The sequence below is a fragment of the Mirounga angustirostris genome, unplaced genomic scaffold (genome assembly GCF_029215605.1).
Source record: "Mirounga angustirostris isolate CCGP_5_RB_7025 unplaced genomic scaffold, mMirAng1.0.hap1 SCAF_9, whole genome shotgun sequence".
Taxonomy (NCBI): Eukaryota; Metazoa; Chordata; class Mammalia; order Carnivora; family Phocidae; genus Mirounga; species Mirounga angustirostris.
In genome coordinates, this window is record NW_026991717.1 from 2,436,386 (window position 1) to 2,455,410 (window position 19,025).

General features: G+C 52.9%; 1 protein-coding gene across 4 annotated transcripts in view; it reads left to right on the forward strand.

The window, feature by feature from the left end:
- The first annotated feature begins 247 nt into the window (after positions 1-247).
- Positions 248-19,025, forward strand: part of IL16 (interleukin 16) — a 100,613-nt gene continuing 81,835 nt past the window's right edge. For all 4 annotated transcript variants that reach the window (XM_045899292.3, XM_064569790.1, XM_045899293.3 and 1 more), the window contains exon 1: positions 248-750. In XM_045899292.3, coding sequence (XP_045755248.2) covers positions 711-750 — 40 coding nt within the window. In that variant the 5' untranslated portion in view covers positions 248-710. The remainder of the gene's footprint in view (positions 751-19,025) is intronic.

Genomic DNA, 19,025 nt, shown 5'->3' on the forward strand with positions numbered 1-19,025 from the left:
GGAGCCCAACTGCCTTTCTGGGGACACAGACTGCATTCACCACCAGCCGCTCTGCCCAAGCCCTTAGCAGATTTTATGAAAGGCGTTTTCACTTGGATTAAACAGGCTCTGTGTTTGTGTGTGGTGTGTGTGAAGGAGAAAATGAATCACTTCAACTTTGGGCAGCGATTTTAGGTGTTGTGTTTGTCCCTTGCAATTACATAAACACACCAGAACTCATTAAAAAAAAAAAAAGTTGGGAGGTGGGGAGCAGAGTCTAACGCTGGGGATGATCTAAACAGTTTAGCACATTTTCCATACATTCGACCTCAGAGAGGGTTGTGTTCAGTCCGCTCCCAACAGAGTCTGAGTCCAAAGGAAAGTTTGAGGTTTTACATTTCTGTTTGTGGTACAGGAAAAGGCTTATGATCTGAGGGCTTGATTCAGTGAAATAACATCGCTTTCATGCGCATTTGCTTCGCAAGAGGGGCAGGGGTTGGAAGTAACCGTTGTGAGACTTTAAAGATTTGCTGGCAGAGGGAAAGGGATTTTTTTCCTTCCTCCCTGCTGGGGGAAAAACAGTTCTAACGAGGAGCTAGCTACTTCGTAGTTTTAACTTATACTCAAATATTCCCCGCCCAGAAGCTGCCAGTGATCCCCGGGACTTCTTTATCCGGCTGGGGCTCCGAGGGGCTTTTCGTGGCTCAGCCCCATCCTCAAAGCCTCACGGCATGAGTTTGCAGAAGAGAATCTTTCCTCGGAGGGAGAATGGTAAGTGCAGCTTCTTCTCACGGGTTCCTGGGGAGCTGGGGATGGAGGGTTTGCTTCTTCTCGGCATCCTCCGGGAGGGGTATGGAAAAGCATGATTTTGGTTCTGCCGTACGGAGAAGAGAGAGAGAGAGAGAGAGAGAGAGAGAGAGAGAGAGAGAGTATGTGCACGTGTGTGGTGCTACAGGACACATCCCTGTCTGTCTGCATTGTCCTTGCAGAGCTGGCTGTGTGCCTACTAGGCTGCTTGGCAGAGAGGTGAGGGGTGAGGGTATCCCAGGTTCCCCGAGGGGATGAACGTGAACTCTGGCCGGAGCCCTTGGTTTTTACTAGCCCTTGCTTCCTCCTTGAATGTTGCTGGCGCGCCGTATCTAAATGCTTAAATGCGAAGCCGTCAGGGTCCCCACCCGCTGAGCTGAGCTCTGGTCCCAGCAGGAGACAGAACAGAAGAGGGAGCTGCTCAGCGTCTCTGGGAGAACGGGAGAACGGAGCAGGGGACCCTCGGAGCCTTGCAGAGCTGGACACGGGGAGGGGAGAGGCGAGGCTGGGAGGGGCCTGAGTCCACTGGCCGGAGTCCCTGCCTTTCTGCAGGTATCACCCAGTAGATCCGAGTTCGTTTTTTAAGCGACCTCCTTTTGCTCTGGAAACATAAACAGGCACCGGGGAGAAGGATTTTAACCCCTCTGCCCAGTGTTTAAAGTCAACACTGGCAAAACTTCAGCTCTGTTGTAACTTTGGCATGAGAGAGTAAACACATGGTTTTCTTTAGAAAGGGGAATGAGACAAGTCAAAGGCACATTCTGACTGTTCCAGCTCCAGGGAGATATGAAAGATAGGGCTAGAGCCCGGGGGGCCATTGGTTAGGTTCCATCCTTGGTTAGGTTCCATCTGACATCTGAAGGAAGGGCAGGTGGGACGTAGGGACCAAGAGCTGGGCTGTGGGGTCCAGCCACCAGGGATGCAGTCTTGGCGCTGAGATGAACAGGTTAGTTGATTTGGGGGAAGGTATTCAGCCTCTCCATGGCTCGGTTTCCAACTCTGCAAAACGGGCTCCACAGGCTCCTACCTCATGGGACTATAGAAGCAATCAAGGAGGTAACACGTGTAGGTGGCCCGAGCATCGCATGTGTGCCACCTGGGGGGCGGCAGTGCCCATAAGCAGGCTCCTCCCTTGTTGTGAGGCGACAGCCCTCACAGAGCACCCAGGGCCTGGGGATAAAGGGAGCGCTCCACGGCCGGGTAGCCGTGCACCCCCCCTCTCTTGCAGCAAGGGGGCCTAGACTTCAGACTATCTCCTTCTGGCCGTAGACCATATGGAGGCATTTACTGGGGAGTCTTCAAGGGCTGGGCTTGATCTGGTATTCCGTAGGTGCTCAATATTTGGTGAAACCATTTCATTTCTGGGGAGGCCTTGCCCCTTCTCATCCCTTGCTGTATCTCCATGTTTGGTTGGGTTTCCTGGTGAGACTCTGGGACAGAGAGTGTGCCTGGGGACACCCCCTGTGCAGGAAGGTCACTGGACAGTGAGCCCGGGGATGCCCCCTGTGTCTCCTTGTCCCAGAAGGAGAAGCTGCGCCGGATGCAGCTGTGATCCAGCCGATCCCATGGGTTTTGCACCCCTGTAATGACCGGTCACTGCCTGTGGGCTGCCCCAGGGCCGGGGCACAGCCTTGGGGAAGGCAGCTGTCTTCAGCAGAGAGTAATTCTTGGAAAGAGACTCGGCTCTGACCGCTACGGGTGGCCCTTTGTCAGCTGCGGGAAGGAGTGCCTCAGTCCTGGGTCTGGGAGCCGATCTGGGAGACACCCTACAACATCACTTAATAGTGATGAGTAAGTCCCTTTTTCTCTGAGTTCAGCTGTAGGATAATTGGGGATTAAAAGCACGAACACCTGTCCAGCGAACTCCTTACACGGCAACGTGACCTGGGAAAGCCCCTTTCCATCCGGGGGGCTCAGTGTCCCTGTCTAGAAGGTGCACAGAAGGCTGCTGAGCCGACTTGGCCTCTAAGAAGTCTTCTAGTGCTGCAATTTCACAGATGCACATGCTGAGCATGTGACACAGCGGTTGCTTAGAGCCCCAACCAGAGGTCACGTGACATCCTCTGAAGGTGCCCCCATTCCTCCTGCTGGAAATGGAGCCACGATCCCTGGGGGCCCTCGTGATTGCCCACGGCCAGCTGTCGGCAGGCAGGGACCTGCAGAGGGAGGCTCTGCACAGGGCTGGAGCGTTCGGAGTGGGGTCTGTGCCCAGGGAAGAAGTCGAACCGCAGGATGCGCTGCCGTACTTCTTTGATAGTTAAGAGCTGCATCGTGTTGCCCAGGACAAACGTGGACGTACTGGGTCTATTGCCCACGCCCACCCCCCACCCTACCACCCACTTTCTATTTATTTTTCAGTCTGCAAAGAATGAAGTCACTTTCTCAAACACTTGGAACTCATTTTCAACCATTGACTTAGAACATTGTAGGCTGCAGGCACCAGGCTGGGTTCCTGGTATCAAATGGGACCCGTGAGACAGATGATCACGCACATGCATAAATGTGTGGACAAGGGGGGTGGGGTGTGTTAGGGTGCTGTGTTGGGGAACTGACCTGGTCTGGTGGGTCGGGGGGGCTCCCCTGAGGTGGCGCTGTTTGAGCTGTGTTCCGTATGGTGTGTGGGAGTCTGGTGGGGGCAGGGGTGGAGAAGCAAGCTCTAGGTCAAGATTCTATTGAACCTCGTAGGACAGGGATGAGAAAAGAGAACTGTCTCAAATCTCACCAGCTTGTGAGCCCCTGTGAGCATTTTTAGTGTACTTCTACCGTCTGTTTTCTTTGCAGCATTTAAGAAAAGTAATCATGGGGACACCTGGGTGGCTCAGTCGGTTAAGCATCTGCCTTCGGTTCAGGTCGTGATCCCAGGGTCCTGGGATCGAGCCCCGAGTTGGGCTCCTTGCTCAGCGGGGAGCTTGCTTCTCTCTCTGCCACTCTCCCTGCTTGTGCTCTCTCTCTCTCTCTCAAATAAGTAAATGAAATCTTAAAAAAAATAAAAATAATCATGGTGACTTGTTTGCTCAGGAAATACAAGCTTTTGCTGGGGGGCGGTGCTCAAGACCCTCCTCTGTGAGCGTGAGCCAGTCACCTGTGTCCCCCACACCTGGTGGCCGGCCCCCTGGGGCACAGCTTGGAAATGTTTCTGTGACAGCATCCTCTCTCCCTACCAAGCACCCTTTAGTAGTAGGCACCGACTCTTCGGACCTTCCCTGCAACCCTGGGAGGCAAACGCAGTTGTCTTTACAGGTGAATAAAAATGAGGCACGGGGAGTATCCCAGTGGTGAGTGGCAGGATAGAGTTGCACCCAGGCAGGTCTGCTTCCTTCTAAAGCCCGTGTTAGCATGCTGTAGGTACCACGGCTGAGCACCATCATCGGTGACCCTCGCGTGCACACATACTCGTTCCACGTGACGGTGTCAGTTCCTGCAAAGTTAGCGGAACCCCCACCTGTGTGGCCTCAGAAACCCACATCAGAGGTCTGTGCCACAACTAATTTAACCATTCCCCAAATTATGGATTCTCTAGCTTGCTCTCAGTTGTATTTCTTCCTCAATACTTGATAAAAAAGTGTTCAAACATACAGAAAAGTGGGAAGAATTGTCATCAGTGAGCATATCCCACTATTTAAATTCTTTTTTTTTTTTAAAGATTTTGTTTATTTATTTGAGAGAGAGAGACACATCGAGAGAGGGAACACAAGCAGGGGGAGCGGGAGAGGGAGAAGCAGGCTTCCCTCCGAGCAGGGAGCCCGATGCGGGACTCCATCCCAGGACCCTGGGATCATGACCTGAGCCGAAGGCAGATGCTTAACGACTGAACCACCCAGGCGCCCCGTCACTATTTAAATTCTATAAGCAACATTTTACTCTACTTGTCTTACCGTGTGTCCATCCATCCCGCCATCCATCTGTCCATCCAAGCATCCACCTTATTTTTTGGATACATTTCCAAATAAGTTTTAGGCATCTCTACACTTCACTTCTAAACACTTCAGCATATATGTAATTAATCTGAGTTCAGCATTTGCTCATTGTTCTTCTTTTAGATAAAATGTACATACCCTGAAATGTGCATATCTAAAATGTGCCATTCAATTAATTTTGAAAAATGGATACAGCTCTGTAAGTCCAACTCTCGGCACCATGCGGAATGTTGCCCCCAGAAATCTCTCCCAAGCCCCTTCTCGGTTGCATTCGGTTTTTACTAGTAATATACTACGTGTCACTAAATTTAAACATGAAGTTTAATAACACACAGTCCCTGCTTTGTCCTGCCCGGGCCGTGGGGGCAGAACCCTAGGCTGTAAGGGCCCAGCTCTGCTGGGCCGGCCTCCTGATGAGCTCAAGTGCTAACTTTGGTTGGGACGATGCTAGACGGGAGCTCCACCCAGCAGCAGGTTACTCTGGGCTGAAGGGGAGCAAGACACAGGTGCTGGTGCAGGGTGTCCCTGGGCGTGTGGTGAGGGTTGGGGCTCTGGGTTCTGATGGTGGGGTTGGTACCCGGCCAGGACAGAAGAGACGGAGCAGGTGCGCGGTGAGGGTTGGGGCTCTGGGTGCTGATGGTGGGGTTGGTACCGGGCCAGGACAGAAGAGACGGAGCAGGTGCCGTGTCAGGGGAGCTGGACCCCTGGCTGGTGGGGAGAACTATGTCAAAGCTCTGTATACGTAGGTGGGTCCGAAGGGCTCACGTGGGGCCTCCACGGTCCTGAGTGAGGGTGACGGGTGCTAAGCTCTTCCTGCAAGGAAGACGGGCCCAGGAATCGGAGGAGGGCGTGCCTCTCTCACTGGGAAGATGAACAGAGCAGCAGCCGAGAAGGGTGGCGGGCATCGCAGGGTGGATGTGTTCTCAACTGTCCGACTTGCTGAGATGGTCTGAGGCCGAACCGGAGAGGGTCTGAAGACCGGCACCCGGCTCCTGCCCGCACCCTTCGGGCCTTCCCGTGGCGGAGGGCGCTGGGGCCGCTGCGGGTGGAAGGGGGTGGAGGAAGGCAGCGCTGGTATTCGCCCAACCAGCACCCTGTGTTGGGCAGTGAGAGCATTCTTATGGAAGTCTTACAAGAACGCCGTTCACAAAGGGGAAACCCGTAGCTCAGAAGAGGGAGTGGCTCATCCCAGGTGACACAGCGCGTCAGCCACAGGAGCCTGGGCATAAGAACCGGCGCCCTGGACTCCTGGACCAGTGCTCTTTCAGGGCATGCTTGGCCCCCTGCGGTGGCAGCGCGCTCGTGGGGAGCCGGTCCTGCAGCTGGTCACGTTCCTCTGCCTCGGTCTGTAGTCTATCTGAGTCTCTGCGTCTGACCACAGAGATCCCTCTCTCCCTCTGTCCTCCCTGCCCGCTCCTCCTCTCTTTCCCTCTCCTCGGCTCCTCTCACAGCTGTTCAGCCCACACTTGTCTGGGGGACAGTAAGGGCTACAGAGAGGCGTGGGACGCGGTCCCTGGCATGGAGGAGCTCACGCTTACTGGATAGGACACGCACGAGCCAGTCGGCGTGGAGAGCTTCGGGACTGCGGGAGGGCAACTTCTGCTTCGGTGAGTGGGGAGGGTGTCAAGGAGGACTTCCCGGAGGAGGTAACTCTGAGCCAAACCTTGAAAACTCTCCAAGGGTTGGTCAGGAGGCAGGGGTCCGGGCGTTAGGGCATCGTGGGGCGTGTGCGCCGAGGTGTGGAGGTGGGAGGAAAGCAGGAGCATCTGGAGGAACATCAGGCGCGGCGGGGACCAGCCCGTGTTCTTGGGCAGGGATTTTAAATTTTTGCTTATTGAGTCAGTCATGTCATGACAATAACAAATTAAGAAAAGAAAGTAGGGATTTCTTCATCTTTACAAACATTGTTTCTGATGCAAGGCAGGAAGCGGCGCTCTTCAGATGCTTGTGTGGGCGGAAAGAGGAGAGCGGGGTCCAGCTGCCTCGCTCCGCTAGGGGGAAGGGGGGCCAGCACCCTGGCTGGCCGGGCTCCGGCATCCTTCAGGACCCAGAACACGGGGACTCGACATCCCAACGCGAGCACTCGGACATGCGGGTCCTGCCAAAGCCCCGCTGAGCAGGAACAGTTGCCCCCCTGCCCCCCGCCCCCGCGTGTTGCTCATTAATACCTGGCCTTTTCTGGAGGCCGGGTGGAGGGGAGGCATGCATGCTGCGCCCACAGTCCTAATCTTGGCCTTGAAAGAGCACCTGCCAGCCCGGACCACTCCCCCCGCGGTGGCGTTTAACCCTTTCTAAGGCCACCCATGCCGGGCTGACTGGTGTGGCTAGAGATTTCCAGATTGCTCAGCTGGGTTCGTTTATTCAGCTTGTGTTCACGGACAACAGCTGCCTGGACTCCGTCGTCAGATAACCCTGGGTTCAAATCCTGGCTCTGAGCTTTGGGAAAGTCGCTTTACCACCGCGCTTCCTCACTCTCCCTGGCCCGGCAGGCAAATAGGGATAACCAAGGGCACCCCCCACCCACAGGCTCACCGTGGAACCAGACACCGTGTTGACAGCACTCGGCGCAGCATCTGGCCCACAGCGGGGGTGCACATGGAGGGTATCCATCAGCAAAGGCCGTATCCCCACGTGCTTTCCTTTCATGCCGTGGCTGCGGATGAAACCACATGCCTCTGCGTGTCCAATCCGCAGGGTCATCAGAGCTTGTAGAAATAAACTCTCTTCCCTTGGAGAGACATTCCCATTATTTCTTAATCTGTGCCTTCCAAGGAACTAGGACACAGAGTGTGGCCACGTTTCTTAAGTTCCGTTGAAATCTGTGCCTAATCAGATTCATTTGATTAAGAAACTATCTGTAAGAGCTCTTTGTAGGCTCTAAAATACAAACGAATGTAGAAGCTCATTACAGGGCATTAGTCACTTATTTATTCATTCGGCCGTGGGTTGATTCATTCAGTCAATGTTTATTGAGCCCTTATGGGTCGAGCATGTCCTGGAGCTGGGGACCCTGCAGTGAACAAGGCTGACGATTTCTGCTGGGGGGACAGACAGGTGATGCACAAATACCCAAACAGGTTTGTCAGCACCTTCAGAGGGTGACGGGTTCCATGAAGAAGGAGAAAGAAGAGGTGTACCAGGGAGTGCCTGAGGGCTACTGTAGTTGGAGTGGACAGGAAAGGCCACATTTAGGATATCAAGGTAGGAAGGAGCCTGCTGTACGAAGATCTGGAAGCAGAGCCTTCCCAGAAGAGAGCAGTTTGGACCCACATGTTAGGGTGACCTGGGCACCGCATGTTCAGGAAAGGGAAGACGAACAGGGGCGAGGTCATGTAACTCTTTTGGGATATGGTAAGCCATGGGGATGTGATTTGGAAAAAGCAACCCAAAGTCCTGGGTGAATATATGGGGCCCGGGGCCTCTTTAGGGCAGAAGCTCACTTCTCGTCATGGCACTGTAATGGCGCGCAGGTGACATTTCCCACCTGCCAAATCCCCAGAACCGTCCAGAGAGTGAGCGCCAGTGTGAGCTCTGGGATTTTGCCCAAACCAGGGTCTCAGTGCTGACTCCTCGGTGGTCACAAGGTGCCACACTAGCTACAAGGTGTCCGTAGTGGGGAAGCTGAGCGTGGAGCGGGTGGGACCTCTCTGCACGTGTGCGCCCTTCTTCTGCTAACTGAAAACGGCTCGGAAGAGGAAAGCTTTAATTTTTTTTTTTTTAATTTGAAAAGGAATGCAAAGTTCTTCGCAGGTTTTCTGTAGGCGAGTGTTATGATCTCTGTCATGTTTTCAGAAACCACGACTGGTCATGGTGTAGACGTGAAGGTGGAGGCCTAGGCTGGAGCCCAGAGTCCGACTGGCAGGTGGGCGGCAGGGCGGTGGAGCCGGGGCCCCCGGCAGCGGAGATGAGGGGAAGGGGATGCGTTAGGGGTGTCGGGGAGAGCCGACAGGAGCGGCCAATAAATCTGGTGGAACGTGGATGGTCAGAGAGGGAGGAATGAAGATTAATCTGAGCTAGCACTGGCTGTCAGAGGGCTTATTCCTAAAACCCTAGTCCTCCTGCAACGCTGTCAGAGAGGTGCTAGGATGGGGACCATCCTATAGAGGAGTCGACCAGTCCCCAGGGAGGTGTCATCTCCTCTGCCTGTTATTCTGCATCTGGCGCAGGGCAGGAATCCTGGCTTCAGTGTCCCCCACGCCCTGGTTCTCCACTCCTGGGCCCCGGATTCTTGGGCGTTTGCAAATGAATGCATGATGGTGACAACTCCCCAAACGTGGAGCCTGGGAGGAAGAGATCGGAAGTGGGGCCAATCAAGAGTGTTGCTCGGGATGTGAATTTTGGGGATCCCCAGTCAGTCCCCAGGGGGAGATGCTGAGCAGGTGGCAGCAAAAAAGAGTTCCCGACTCAGAAGCAATTCCAAGGCTGGAGATGTGGGTTTGGGAGTTGTTGGCCCAGGGATGGCCCAGGGACGGGCTGCAGGCGCTGGACCTAATCACACAGTGTATCAGCAACGCGCTGGGACTTGGAAAGGGTGCAAGCCCAGAACCGACAAGTGAGAGAGGAGAAGGCCGGAGGGAGCACAACACGGTCTCTGCAGAAGTCAGCTAAAACTGTCACAGCAAGGAAGACCCCTGGTCCAGTCCTCACGACCTCAAGTTCGTGGTGTGAAGAATTCCTCAGGGTTTTTAAAGAATACTAGCTAGTGGGTGCCTGGGTGGCTCAGTTGGTTAAGTGACTGCCTTCGGCTCAGGTCATGATCCTGGAGTCCCGGGATCGAGTCCCGCATCGGGCTCCCTGCTCGGCAGGGAGTCTGATTCTCCCTCTGACCCTCCCCTCTCTCTCTCTCTCTCATTCTCTCTCTCAGATAAATAAATAAAATTAAAAATTAAAAAAAAAAAAAAAGAATACTAGCTAGCTCCTTGCTTGGACCTCCCAGGAGCCCTGTCAGCCTGTTGGATTGCTGTCCCCATTCTGCAGAAGTGAACAGTGAGGCTCGGAAAGGGCATGGGACTGGCCTAAGCTCTCGGAGGGGCCAGTGCAGAAGGTGGGGTCCCACCTCTGCTGTGACTCCAAGCACGGCCCTCTTGATCTGGCTGCTTTGGGACCAGAACAGACCACCCCGTTGCGGTGTTTTTAAAAAAAAAAATGCGCTTTGTGTTTTGCCTTCTGAACATTTTGATTTGCAATAACAAACGTGTATTACTTTCACAATTTAAAAAACGGAGGGAAGCATCAGAAGAAACTGTTTAAAAAAATAAATCAAAACATCACGGCATAAATAGAACTCCTGGTGTAATCCCGGAAGATGCCGGCTCTCCGGGGGAAACGTGGGAAAGGCCTCCTGGTCCCGTGGCGCTAATCCTGAGCAGACGTGCAGAGTTGTCTGGGCACTTTAAGCCATGATGGCAACATGCTCTGTGCATTAAAATCTAGGGCATTGGTTGTGAAACTTTGGCGAGCATCGGAATCGCTTGGGAAAGATTTTGGGCTCCATGGGCTGGAAAGACAACAAGGTGCTTGACTTTCCCCCCTGGAATGTCTGAGTCTTCCCAGATCCCTTGGGCGTTGTGGATGCATCCAGAGGGTATGAAGTACACAGATGGGGGTTCCGGGTGTGCTTTCGTTCCCCGCCTTCTCGTCGCCCCATCTGTGAAATGGGTATAGCAATAGAACCTGCTCCATGGGGTTGAGGACAGGGTAGAATGGAACAGAGTGGTTCTCAGCGGCTAATGCACAGACAGTTGTCTGCAGAAACCTGCCAGTCTTTACATCCCTGAAACACGTGTGTAAGCGTGTGTGTGTGCCAGGACACGAGGCGATCACGTGGAGGTGAACCTCGGTTTTCATGCAAAGGGAAGATCAAAACGCGGATGGAAGGTGCACGTGTGCGGTGTAATTGGGGGGAGCTTCCTCTTCTGTGGGAAGAAGCGCTCTCCTCTCAGGAACGCTGTGCTCAGAGTCTTTAATCCCCCTTGGCCGATGAGCGAGCTAAAGCTGAGACAGACCGCGATCCTGTGACAAGCTGTCCGGGGTCTCCCGCCTGCTTCTCCCTCCCTTTCCGTGGGTGTGCCGTGAGTTGGCCTATGGGGTGTTAGGTGGCAGTGGGAAGTCTGTCCTTTCCCTGGCGGAGGTCCTGGAGGGCACAGATAGGACAGTTTCCACCTCGAGGTGCGAACCACTCTGTGTGGGTGAAGGTCTGGATAGGATCTTACCCATACTTTGGAATGAATTCACCTTCTGCTAGTTAAGCAAGACAAGTCATCTGATAGTAGGACAAAGCGGGAAGTAGATTCAGGCACTGGCGATGGGGACCGGGGGTGGGGGGCTTCGGCTTGGTGTAGGAGGGAGGCTGCGGGGTCTGGGAAGGGTGAGGCTGGCCTCCGGAGGCCTGGGGTACTGCATCAGTCCCAGCCTTTCTGCCAGAACGAGACAGCCCTAGGAGCCGGTGTCTGGGCCCCAGCCCCAACTGCACTGTGTCTGGGGAATGGAGAGAGTCTGTGCATGTGAACAGAGAAGATAGCCCTGACCGGGGCCTCCATCCCCTGCCCTTGAGAAGTTCCTCCTCTGCTGCCCTCCAGACTCAGCCCTGCGATGTGCAACTGTCGCCCGCCCCCACCAACAAAGACAGCTCTGTCTGCAACGTGCCTCTCTGCGACCGTGGGCCTGGTGGCCCTGGCAGCTGCTGGACCTCTGCGGCCCCGCGTGGAATTCCAAGGCTTCCCACGGGATGCACCTACACCCTCATTAGAGCCCCCAGGAAGCCCCAGAGCACATTCTACTCTTCAGAAGAGCAGGCCCCCCAGACGTCCCCGCCTGGCACAAGCCAACAGCTCACAGAGGCTGTGCCGAGGACATGCGTGGGGGAGGCTCTTTAAGGGGCAGATGGGCTGAATGCCACCCTTAGACTGAGCTGTGCAAGGGGACACGTGGGGGGAAGCACCCCGGTCACAAGGCAGTCATCCCGATAGCAGAAACAGAAGCGCCTTGTCCCTTTGTGCTGCGGTGCTCGGCACACTCGGTGTACGTTCCGTCCTGGGTTCTCACGCCTGAGTCCCCTGCAGGGCTTTGCCGAAGCAGAGTGCCGGGCTCCAGCCGCACAGTCTCCGATTCGGGAGGACTAGGGCCCCTCCTGAGAATCTGCATTGCTAGCAGCTGGTGCTGATGCTGCTGGCTTGGGGACCAGACTTGGAGAAGCACTGAGCTGCGTCAGCTTCTGCTCCTGAGAGCCAGTTTTTATCTTAGGACAGAGAGGCAATGTGGCACCGCGGAAAGAGCGTGGGCTTTGGCGTTGGGTGGATCTGGGTTTAGACTCCTGGCTGGGTGACCTCAGGAAAGTTGCTGGACTTTGTTGAGCCAGTGATGGCCTATGACCCAAGGTCATCAGGCCTTGGTGCTCCACGAATTTTTGTGTAGTGATATTTCTCACCTGTAAGAGGGGTATGATGATATTTCCTAGATCGGTGGCAAGACTGTGTGAGCTGATGTTTCTGTAAAGCTCCTAGCCGTGCGGAGTGTATGCCCAGAGTCATATTTGATACCTTCGCACCCTCCCAGCCTCTCCTAGGTTGTCCAAGGAAGGCCAGGCCGGGAACAAGGAGCCTGGCCGGGGTTCTGGGGTCCTGGGTTGGGCCGGCCTCCCGGGTGTTCTCGCCAGCCCAGCAGATGGTGGACTCTGTTCCAGGGCTGAGCTGACCAGCGCTGGCAGCCTCCCTATCAGACCAAGGCTTTTCACGTGGAGAAATCAGATGGCTCAGGTCGGGAGTCTCTGAGCAAACCCATGCCGGGTTGGAACATTTGCCCTGAGTCACCTGTCCAGAGCAGGTGGTGAAGGCAGCATCTGACTCAGAGCATCCCAGCCTTCGGGGCCTGGGATCGGACCCAGAGACCGGCCTCCGTGTGAGAGAGGAAGTCCACTTCTCATTCTCGGCCGGCTCCGACCCAGGCCAGAGCCCTAGGCTGTCCCGGATAGATGGTGTCTCGATGTCTGCTGGGCAGTCGGAGAGAAAAGTGAGGGAGGTGGCCGCTCTGGGGACGGTGTGCAGGGAGGTAGGTGGGTCCAGGTGAGTGAATGTCCCTCGGACGGCCGCTCTGACCTGCATGGGAGAGGGTCTCGGTCGGGGGAGGCACTTCATGTCCTATTTGGAAGCTGTGTTGGGGCGCGGGCAGGAACGGAAGCCAGAATGCTTGGTTGGGACTCCAACCTCCAAGTCACTGGTGCACAGTGACTCGAGGAGGAAGCAGCTTTGGAGGTTGGCGTGGGGGGACAGGGGCTGCTGTGTCCCCTGCCCTTGCTCTGCATCCCTGGGAGCTTCTGGTTCTGGGCCCCTGGGTGCAGGGGCTGCGGCAGGAAGCAGAAGGGAGAGGGTGGGAGAAAGGCGGAGGCACCTGGAGGAGGTTTTCCAGCCGCTGCCAGGCTCCTCCTCCCCGAGGTGCACGAGGAACATGGGCACCTCTGACCTTGACCATGGGAAGGGTGGTCTCTCTGCCTGTCAGTCACTCTGCTGTCATAGTTGGGGTCGCCGCTAATTCCCCGCACAGGTAATCCTTATTGATGGGAGGTGCTTGCTTCTTTGTGGGAGGATGCAGCAACCCAGCAAATCTCCCTGCTCTCTGTGGACACAGGGAAGCATCCACCCCTCCTTCTCTTGACAGATGAAATCCCCTCATTTTGGGCTGAGCCCCTCAGGGGTGGCACCGTTGTCCCAAGAGTCCAGCCCCGAGGCAGCCCTGGGAGCCGCAGTCTGTGGCTCTCTTCCCCTTGCCCCAGGGGCCCTGGGAAGGAGAGGAGTGTTCCACACTTGTTCTCTCCTCGGGCCTCCCTTGGTGTTCTGCTGCCAAGTGGCACTCAGTGTTTATGATCCCAGGGGAGGGCCCCTCCTATTCTCCAGAGCGACGAGGACAGGACCTATCAGGGTGGGCCAGGCGCCTCCTCGAAGCCCCTGCTGTTGATTTATCCAGCCCCCAGTGGTGCTCATCACTCATACTCAAGCCCCCAGTCTTCCTGCCCCCGGCATTGCTCTACAATCTTTGCATGTGGCATCTTGCTTGAGCCTCTCAATGCTCCCGGCTTAGGCAGTGTGTCCCCAGAACGGAGAGGTGAGATGACTTGCCCAGGATCACTCAGCTAGAAAGGGCACTCCCCAGACCTTAACCCCCGCCTGACTCCAAAATCTACACTCTCAACTGCTCTGATATGTTCCTAGCAAAGGTCTGCATTTACTAAACACAAAGACGGTTGTATCTTTCCTGGGTGAAATGTTGGTTTATAATTACCTAGAGCAGGTGTTTTCTAGCTCTACCCACGGGAACCTCTTTAGAACTGAAATCTTCCATGAAAATTCATTTGTAAATAGTCAAAAGCAGAATTGTTGGGGCAGAAGGTGGGCCAGGAGCGTGGGACCTGCCCTTCACCAGCTTCCCGCTCCCCTCTCTGGAGCCCAGCAGTGACCCCAGGGTTTAGGGTGAAGCGGGGAGGGTGCACCTGGAATCGGAATCCACTCACCAGCACGATGGGGTCCTTGTTCCTTAACGGGCTCCTCGGTCTCATCAGCCTGAGTTGGCATTTCGGTCTTTTGCCCTTTGCTCCCACCCCGTGGGGAGGGGTCCAGGGCCACCAAGAGATTTGCTCTGATATGAAGACAGAAGGGTCTTTTAAGGCTTCCTGCCTTTGTGCATGCTGTTCTCTCGACTCAAAATGCGTTCTCTCGAAACTTCTGCCTTCCTTTCTCCAGGTGGAAAACCCTCATTTGGCTTTCCAGCCCCAGCTCATGGGCTGAGTCCTTGGTGAGGCCATTTAGCAAGTCACTGCTGACGGTGGCACTCGATTCGAACCTGTATTAGGACACTTCCCACTCTTGGGGTAGTCTCCACCCCCACATCTGTCCTCTCCAGCAGCCTGTAAAAGTCCGTGCCTTCCTCCTTGACTCATCATCAGTGCCTGGCCCTCAGTGAATCTCAGAAAGCTATTTGTTGCCTAAACAAGGGAATAACAACCTTAACTGTAACAATCGTACTTTGTGTTTACACTGTGCATTCGGGCCGGCAACAAATTTTCACATGTAAGAGTTTTTTTAATCTTAAAGCACAAATTAGTGCATATAGCAACTCACTCCTATCCATGGGTACAAAAAACATCCAGGGAGGCAAACTAAACAAATAGTTCTAAGAGCTTGGAGTGCAGTTAAGAAGGCAGCTTGAAATAGGGATGCATTTCAAGTTTTTCTGTTGGGTTCCAGCTGAAATAAGGACCAATCTCTGTTGGCCCTGTCAGCTGGGCCAGGTTGCCAGGCGTCTGGCAGAAACGCCGAGGGTCTCTGCAGGAGAGATTGCAGAGTGGACGAGGGGCTGAGCACAACGTGTAGAGGGGGAGGCCGCCGGGGGCAGCCCGAGCTCAGGGCAGCCGCTGTGCTCGCCACCCTTGGAGATGCTGGAGGGCAGGGTGTGCCCTGGGCGAGGGGCTCCGGGCTGGCGGTGCCTCTGCAGGGGAACCCGGGAGCTGGGACCTCCCCACAGACGGGGCTATCCCTCGGTCTTGCTCTGGGCCCTGCTCTTACTCCGAGGCTTGCATGCCCAGCTGGCCAGAAATGCTCTTCCAGCAGCTGGGACCAGCTCCGCCAGTCAGCTAGAGGTGGCCGCCACGGACACGTCCTCAGTGCGGGGCCAGCCTGCACCAGCGTGGGCTCCCTGCGGCCCACAGCAGCCCTCCTCTGGCAAAGCAGAGCCCGAGCAAACGCCAGCCCCCTGCATCCACCCCGGCTCCTAAATCTGAGGCAAGACAAGCAAATGCAGTGAAATCTTCAGTGGCTCAGAAGAATGGAGCTGAGTGAGAAATCAAAGCAAATACTCCCATATGGAATTGCTGTGGGAAATCAGAGAACACTTCAGAAGAGTAGTTTTCAAACAAGACCCACCAGTGCACTGGCAATCAATTCAGTGCTTTGAGACCAGCATTGTTTTTAAAAGAAAAAAAAAGAAGAATAGAGTATATCAGAATTCATCAGGTTCCAAGGGAAATCATATTTGTCATGTTTTTACTTCACTACACCATAGTAAGCGTATTGCTTCATGAAACTCTTTAGTTATATATATTTATGTACATATTTATGTTTATAAACATTTATATACATGCACATCTTATATGTGTTTATGTGGTGTGTATTATGATGAAAAATGTAAATTCTTACAGTAAGAGAGGATTTACAAAGTTTCAAAAACAATGGATAGGACTTGGAATGGAGATGTGTAGGGAGAGCATTTTAAGCCCAAAATATTCCCGATCTTCTCTTCCAACAAGGTGGTCTTCTCCCCATTATCCAAGGCAGAGATCCTGGACTAAGTCAGCCGTGAGTTTGTCTCTTTCTGTTCTTGCCTTTTCTTAAATGGATCAGAAGTGCTAGAGCAATGGAAAGGTTGGGGAGGGCAGGCAGGCCCCCAGCCTCATGTGTCTTCCCTTTCTTCCTCCTCCTCCTCCTCTGAATGCTCAGTGGCCAGCTCCTAGGGGGCGGCAGGGGTCCAGCTCCTGGAGCAGGAGACCCCTGGCACGTCCTAGAGCCAAGTCTCGGCTCCCCACACCCCGTGCATTGAGCTGGTTGGCAAATGCAGATGATACAACTGTGTATATGTGTGTGTGTGGGTGTGTTGAGAGAAATAGAAATAATCTTGAAAGAGATGATATATCATCTCTTACCAAAATGCAAACCCAAACTGTCATCTTACACACAAAGTCTGAAAAATTCTTGCAGGCCAAAGACTCCGTGATAATTTATAGCTGTGATTTTGCATTTCTTTGAATCTCCTCTCAGTCCGACTTCGAGATCGTTGATGTCAATTCAATACCCCCACAGCTTGCCCCCCAGGAAGGGGTCTTAGCTGTTCACCCCTGGGCGTGTTTTGAGCCCTTTCCCAGTTCTTCTGGCAAGTAGGTCATACTTTGGGTTTGTGTGTTTTAAATTTTTGTGTTTTTTTTTTCTTTCTTCCTTCTTAGATTGTAATGAAGTGAGGTATACACATTGATTACGGATTTACTATATCGCCACTTTGTATTTTAATTTTTATGAAGTTTTAAGTTTTACTTTTGATAACAATTTTATGGTTAGTAAAATAGGGTGACCAGTTTTCCCCCACCCCCCAGCTTGCTCTTCAGAGATAATCCCTGGTGACAATTTGGTGAGGATTCTGAACTTTTCTATTTCCAAACACACACACGCACGCGCTCACACACACACACACACACATTTATCCTGCAACAATTTTCCTTTCACTTCTGTGTAGCACAAAACAGTCTACCTCATTCTTCTCCAGGCATGAAGAGTATTCCCCGCATCTTCATGGTCAAAATAAATACAAAGTAGCATGGGCAACTCACCGGATGTGTCCCAGGGATGGGGTCACTAAGCGGACTAACTGTCCCCCATTAAAGTCTTCCAGGCGAAGTTACCACTCAGAGTCTGTAAGATGTTTAGTTCAACTTTATACATTTTATCTGGCCAGGAAGCACCTTTCCATGTTAAATGCAGGCATCCTCAGTCATTCGGTAAATATTGAGCGATTGGTAGGAGCCACTGGCTGAGCCTGGTGGTCCAGCTCTGAACACAGTGGACAAGCGCCTGCCGAGGGTCAGACTCACACTGCGCTGTGGGGAGAGTGGGTTCTCAGAGACCACAGACCTGCCCCAGCTAACACAGCGCTGAGAGTCTGCAGAGGTGTGTAGATTTATTCTGAACAGGTGTTATCTAAGGATGGAGCATGAAGAATGGTGGGAATCTAGCACAATCAAGGAAGACCAAGGGCATGCGAGGCGTGGGGAATGCCTGTGCAGGGCCCGCGGGCTGGGGCACAGGGGGCACTCAGGAGGCTCACGGGTTACTGATCCAGCGAGGGTTCCAGAAAGGCGCAGCACAAGAAGGGCCCACCAGGCTGATGATGCAAGAGCTGAAGCTGAGCCACCAAGAAGACTCCCGTCAGGTTAAACCTCAGTTGTGTTCTTCACAGGATTCCAGGATGATACACATGAGAAAAAGTACCTAGAAAGCGATGGTATAAAGCATCTCCCCCGGATGGTCACGTGCTCTGAAGCACGGCGACTGGGAGATCGGGATCGGGGAGGAAGTGAGGGAAGTGAGGGAAGACCCATCAGACATGGCGGCACACTTGGAATGGATGAAGAGAAAAGATAGAGTCTCCAATATCATGCTCAAAGATTCTTGATGGAGCTGCTAGTAATCTAAAAACAGAGTGCATGACCTCTCAGTCATTAAGGAGGACAAGAAAGAGAGATTAACTGGCCGGGGAGGCAAGGACAGAAGGCCACAAGGAGCCACACAAAGAGAAAACATGGCAGAAGGAAGATGTCTCCGTTCAATGTAAGACATAAGGTTATACATTAAATATGTGCAAGCTATATGAGGGATGATATAAGATATGAGGTCATACCGTTGACCCTTGAACAACATGGGGTTGAACTGCTTGGATTCACGTATATGTGGATTTTTTTCAATAAAGTACAGTATGGTGGTGTAAATGGATTTTCTCTTCCTTATGATTTTCTTAACTACATTTTCTTTCCTCTAGCTTATGTGATTGTAAGAATAATATCTATAGTACATATAACATACAAAATATGTGCTTATCAGCTGTTTATGTTGTTGGTAAGTCTTCTGGTCAATGGTAGGCTGTTAGAAGTTAAGTTTTTGGGGAGTCAAAAGTCCTATGTGCCCCTAACCCCCATGTTGTTCAAGGGTCATTTGTATATTTAAAAAAGGAAGACTCCCAGATTCAGCTTAAAAAAGAAATTAAAAAAAAAATTAGAAAAACCACATTCTCCCTCCCAATCTAGTTACATCCCACTTTTAAGAGACATATTTAAAACAACACCCCGCATCAAGTGAAAAGTACACGGATGGGCATCCATGGAGCAAATGCAGATTAAAAAAAAGTTGGGTGTCAGACAAAATAAATATTGGGGTAAACCAAGAAGCACCTCTCACAAAATGATAAAAAGAAGAACACACAATGGAGACAGGAACATCAGAGCACTTTATGTACCCAATAAAGTCACTGACATATACAAAACAAAAATGTTTGGAATATTAGAAACACGGTGTCAGATTAGAATGCACACCAGTCTAAACCTTATCAGATTAATTAGAAAATCGAGGTGTTGCATTACATAACTTACAAGATTGGATATGTATTATGTACATGTATTTTAATATCACGTTTGGATATATACAGCTTTGAAGTTCCAAACAGAGAATTCTTTCTTCGGAAATGTGCACGCCACATTTAAAACACTGAGTCACATCACATACCGGCTCGCAAAGT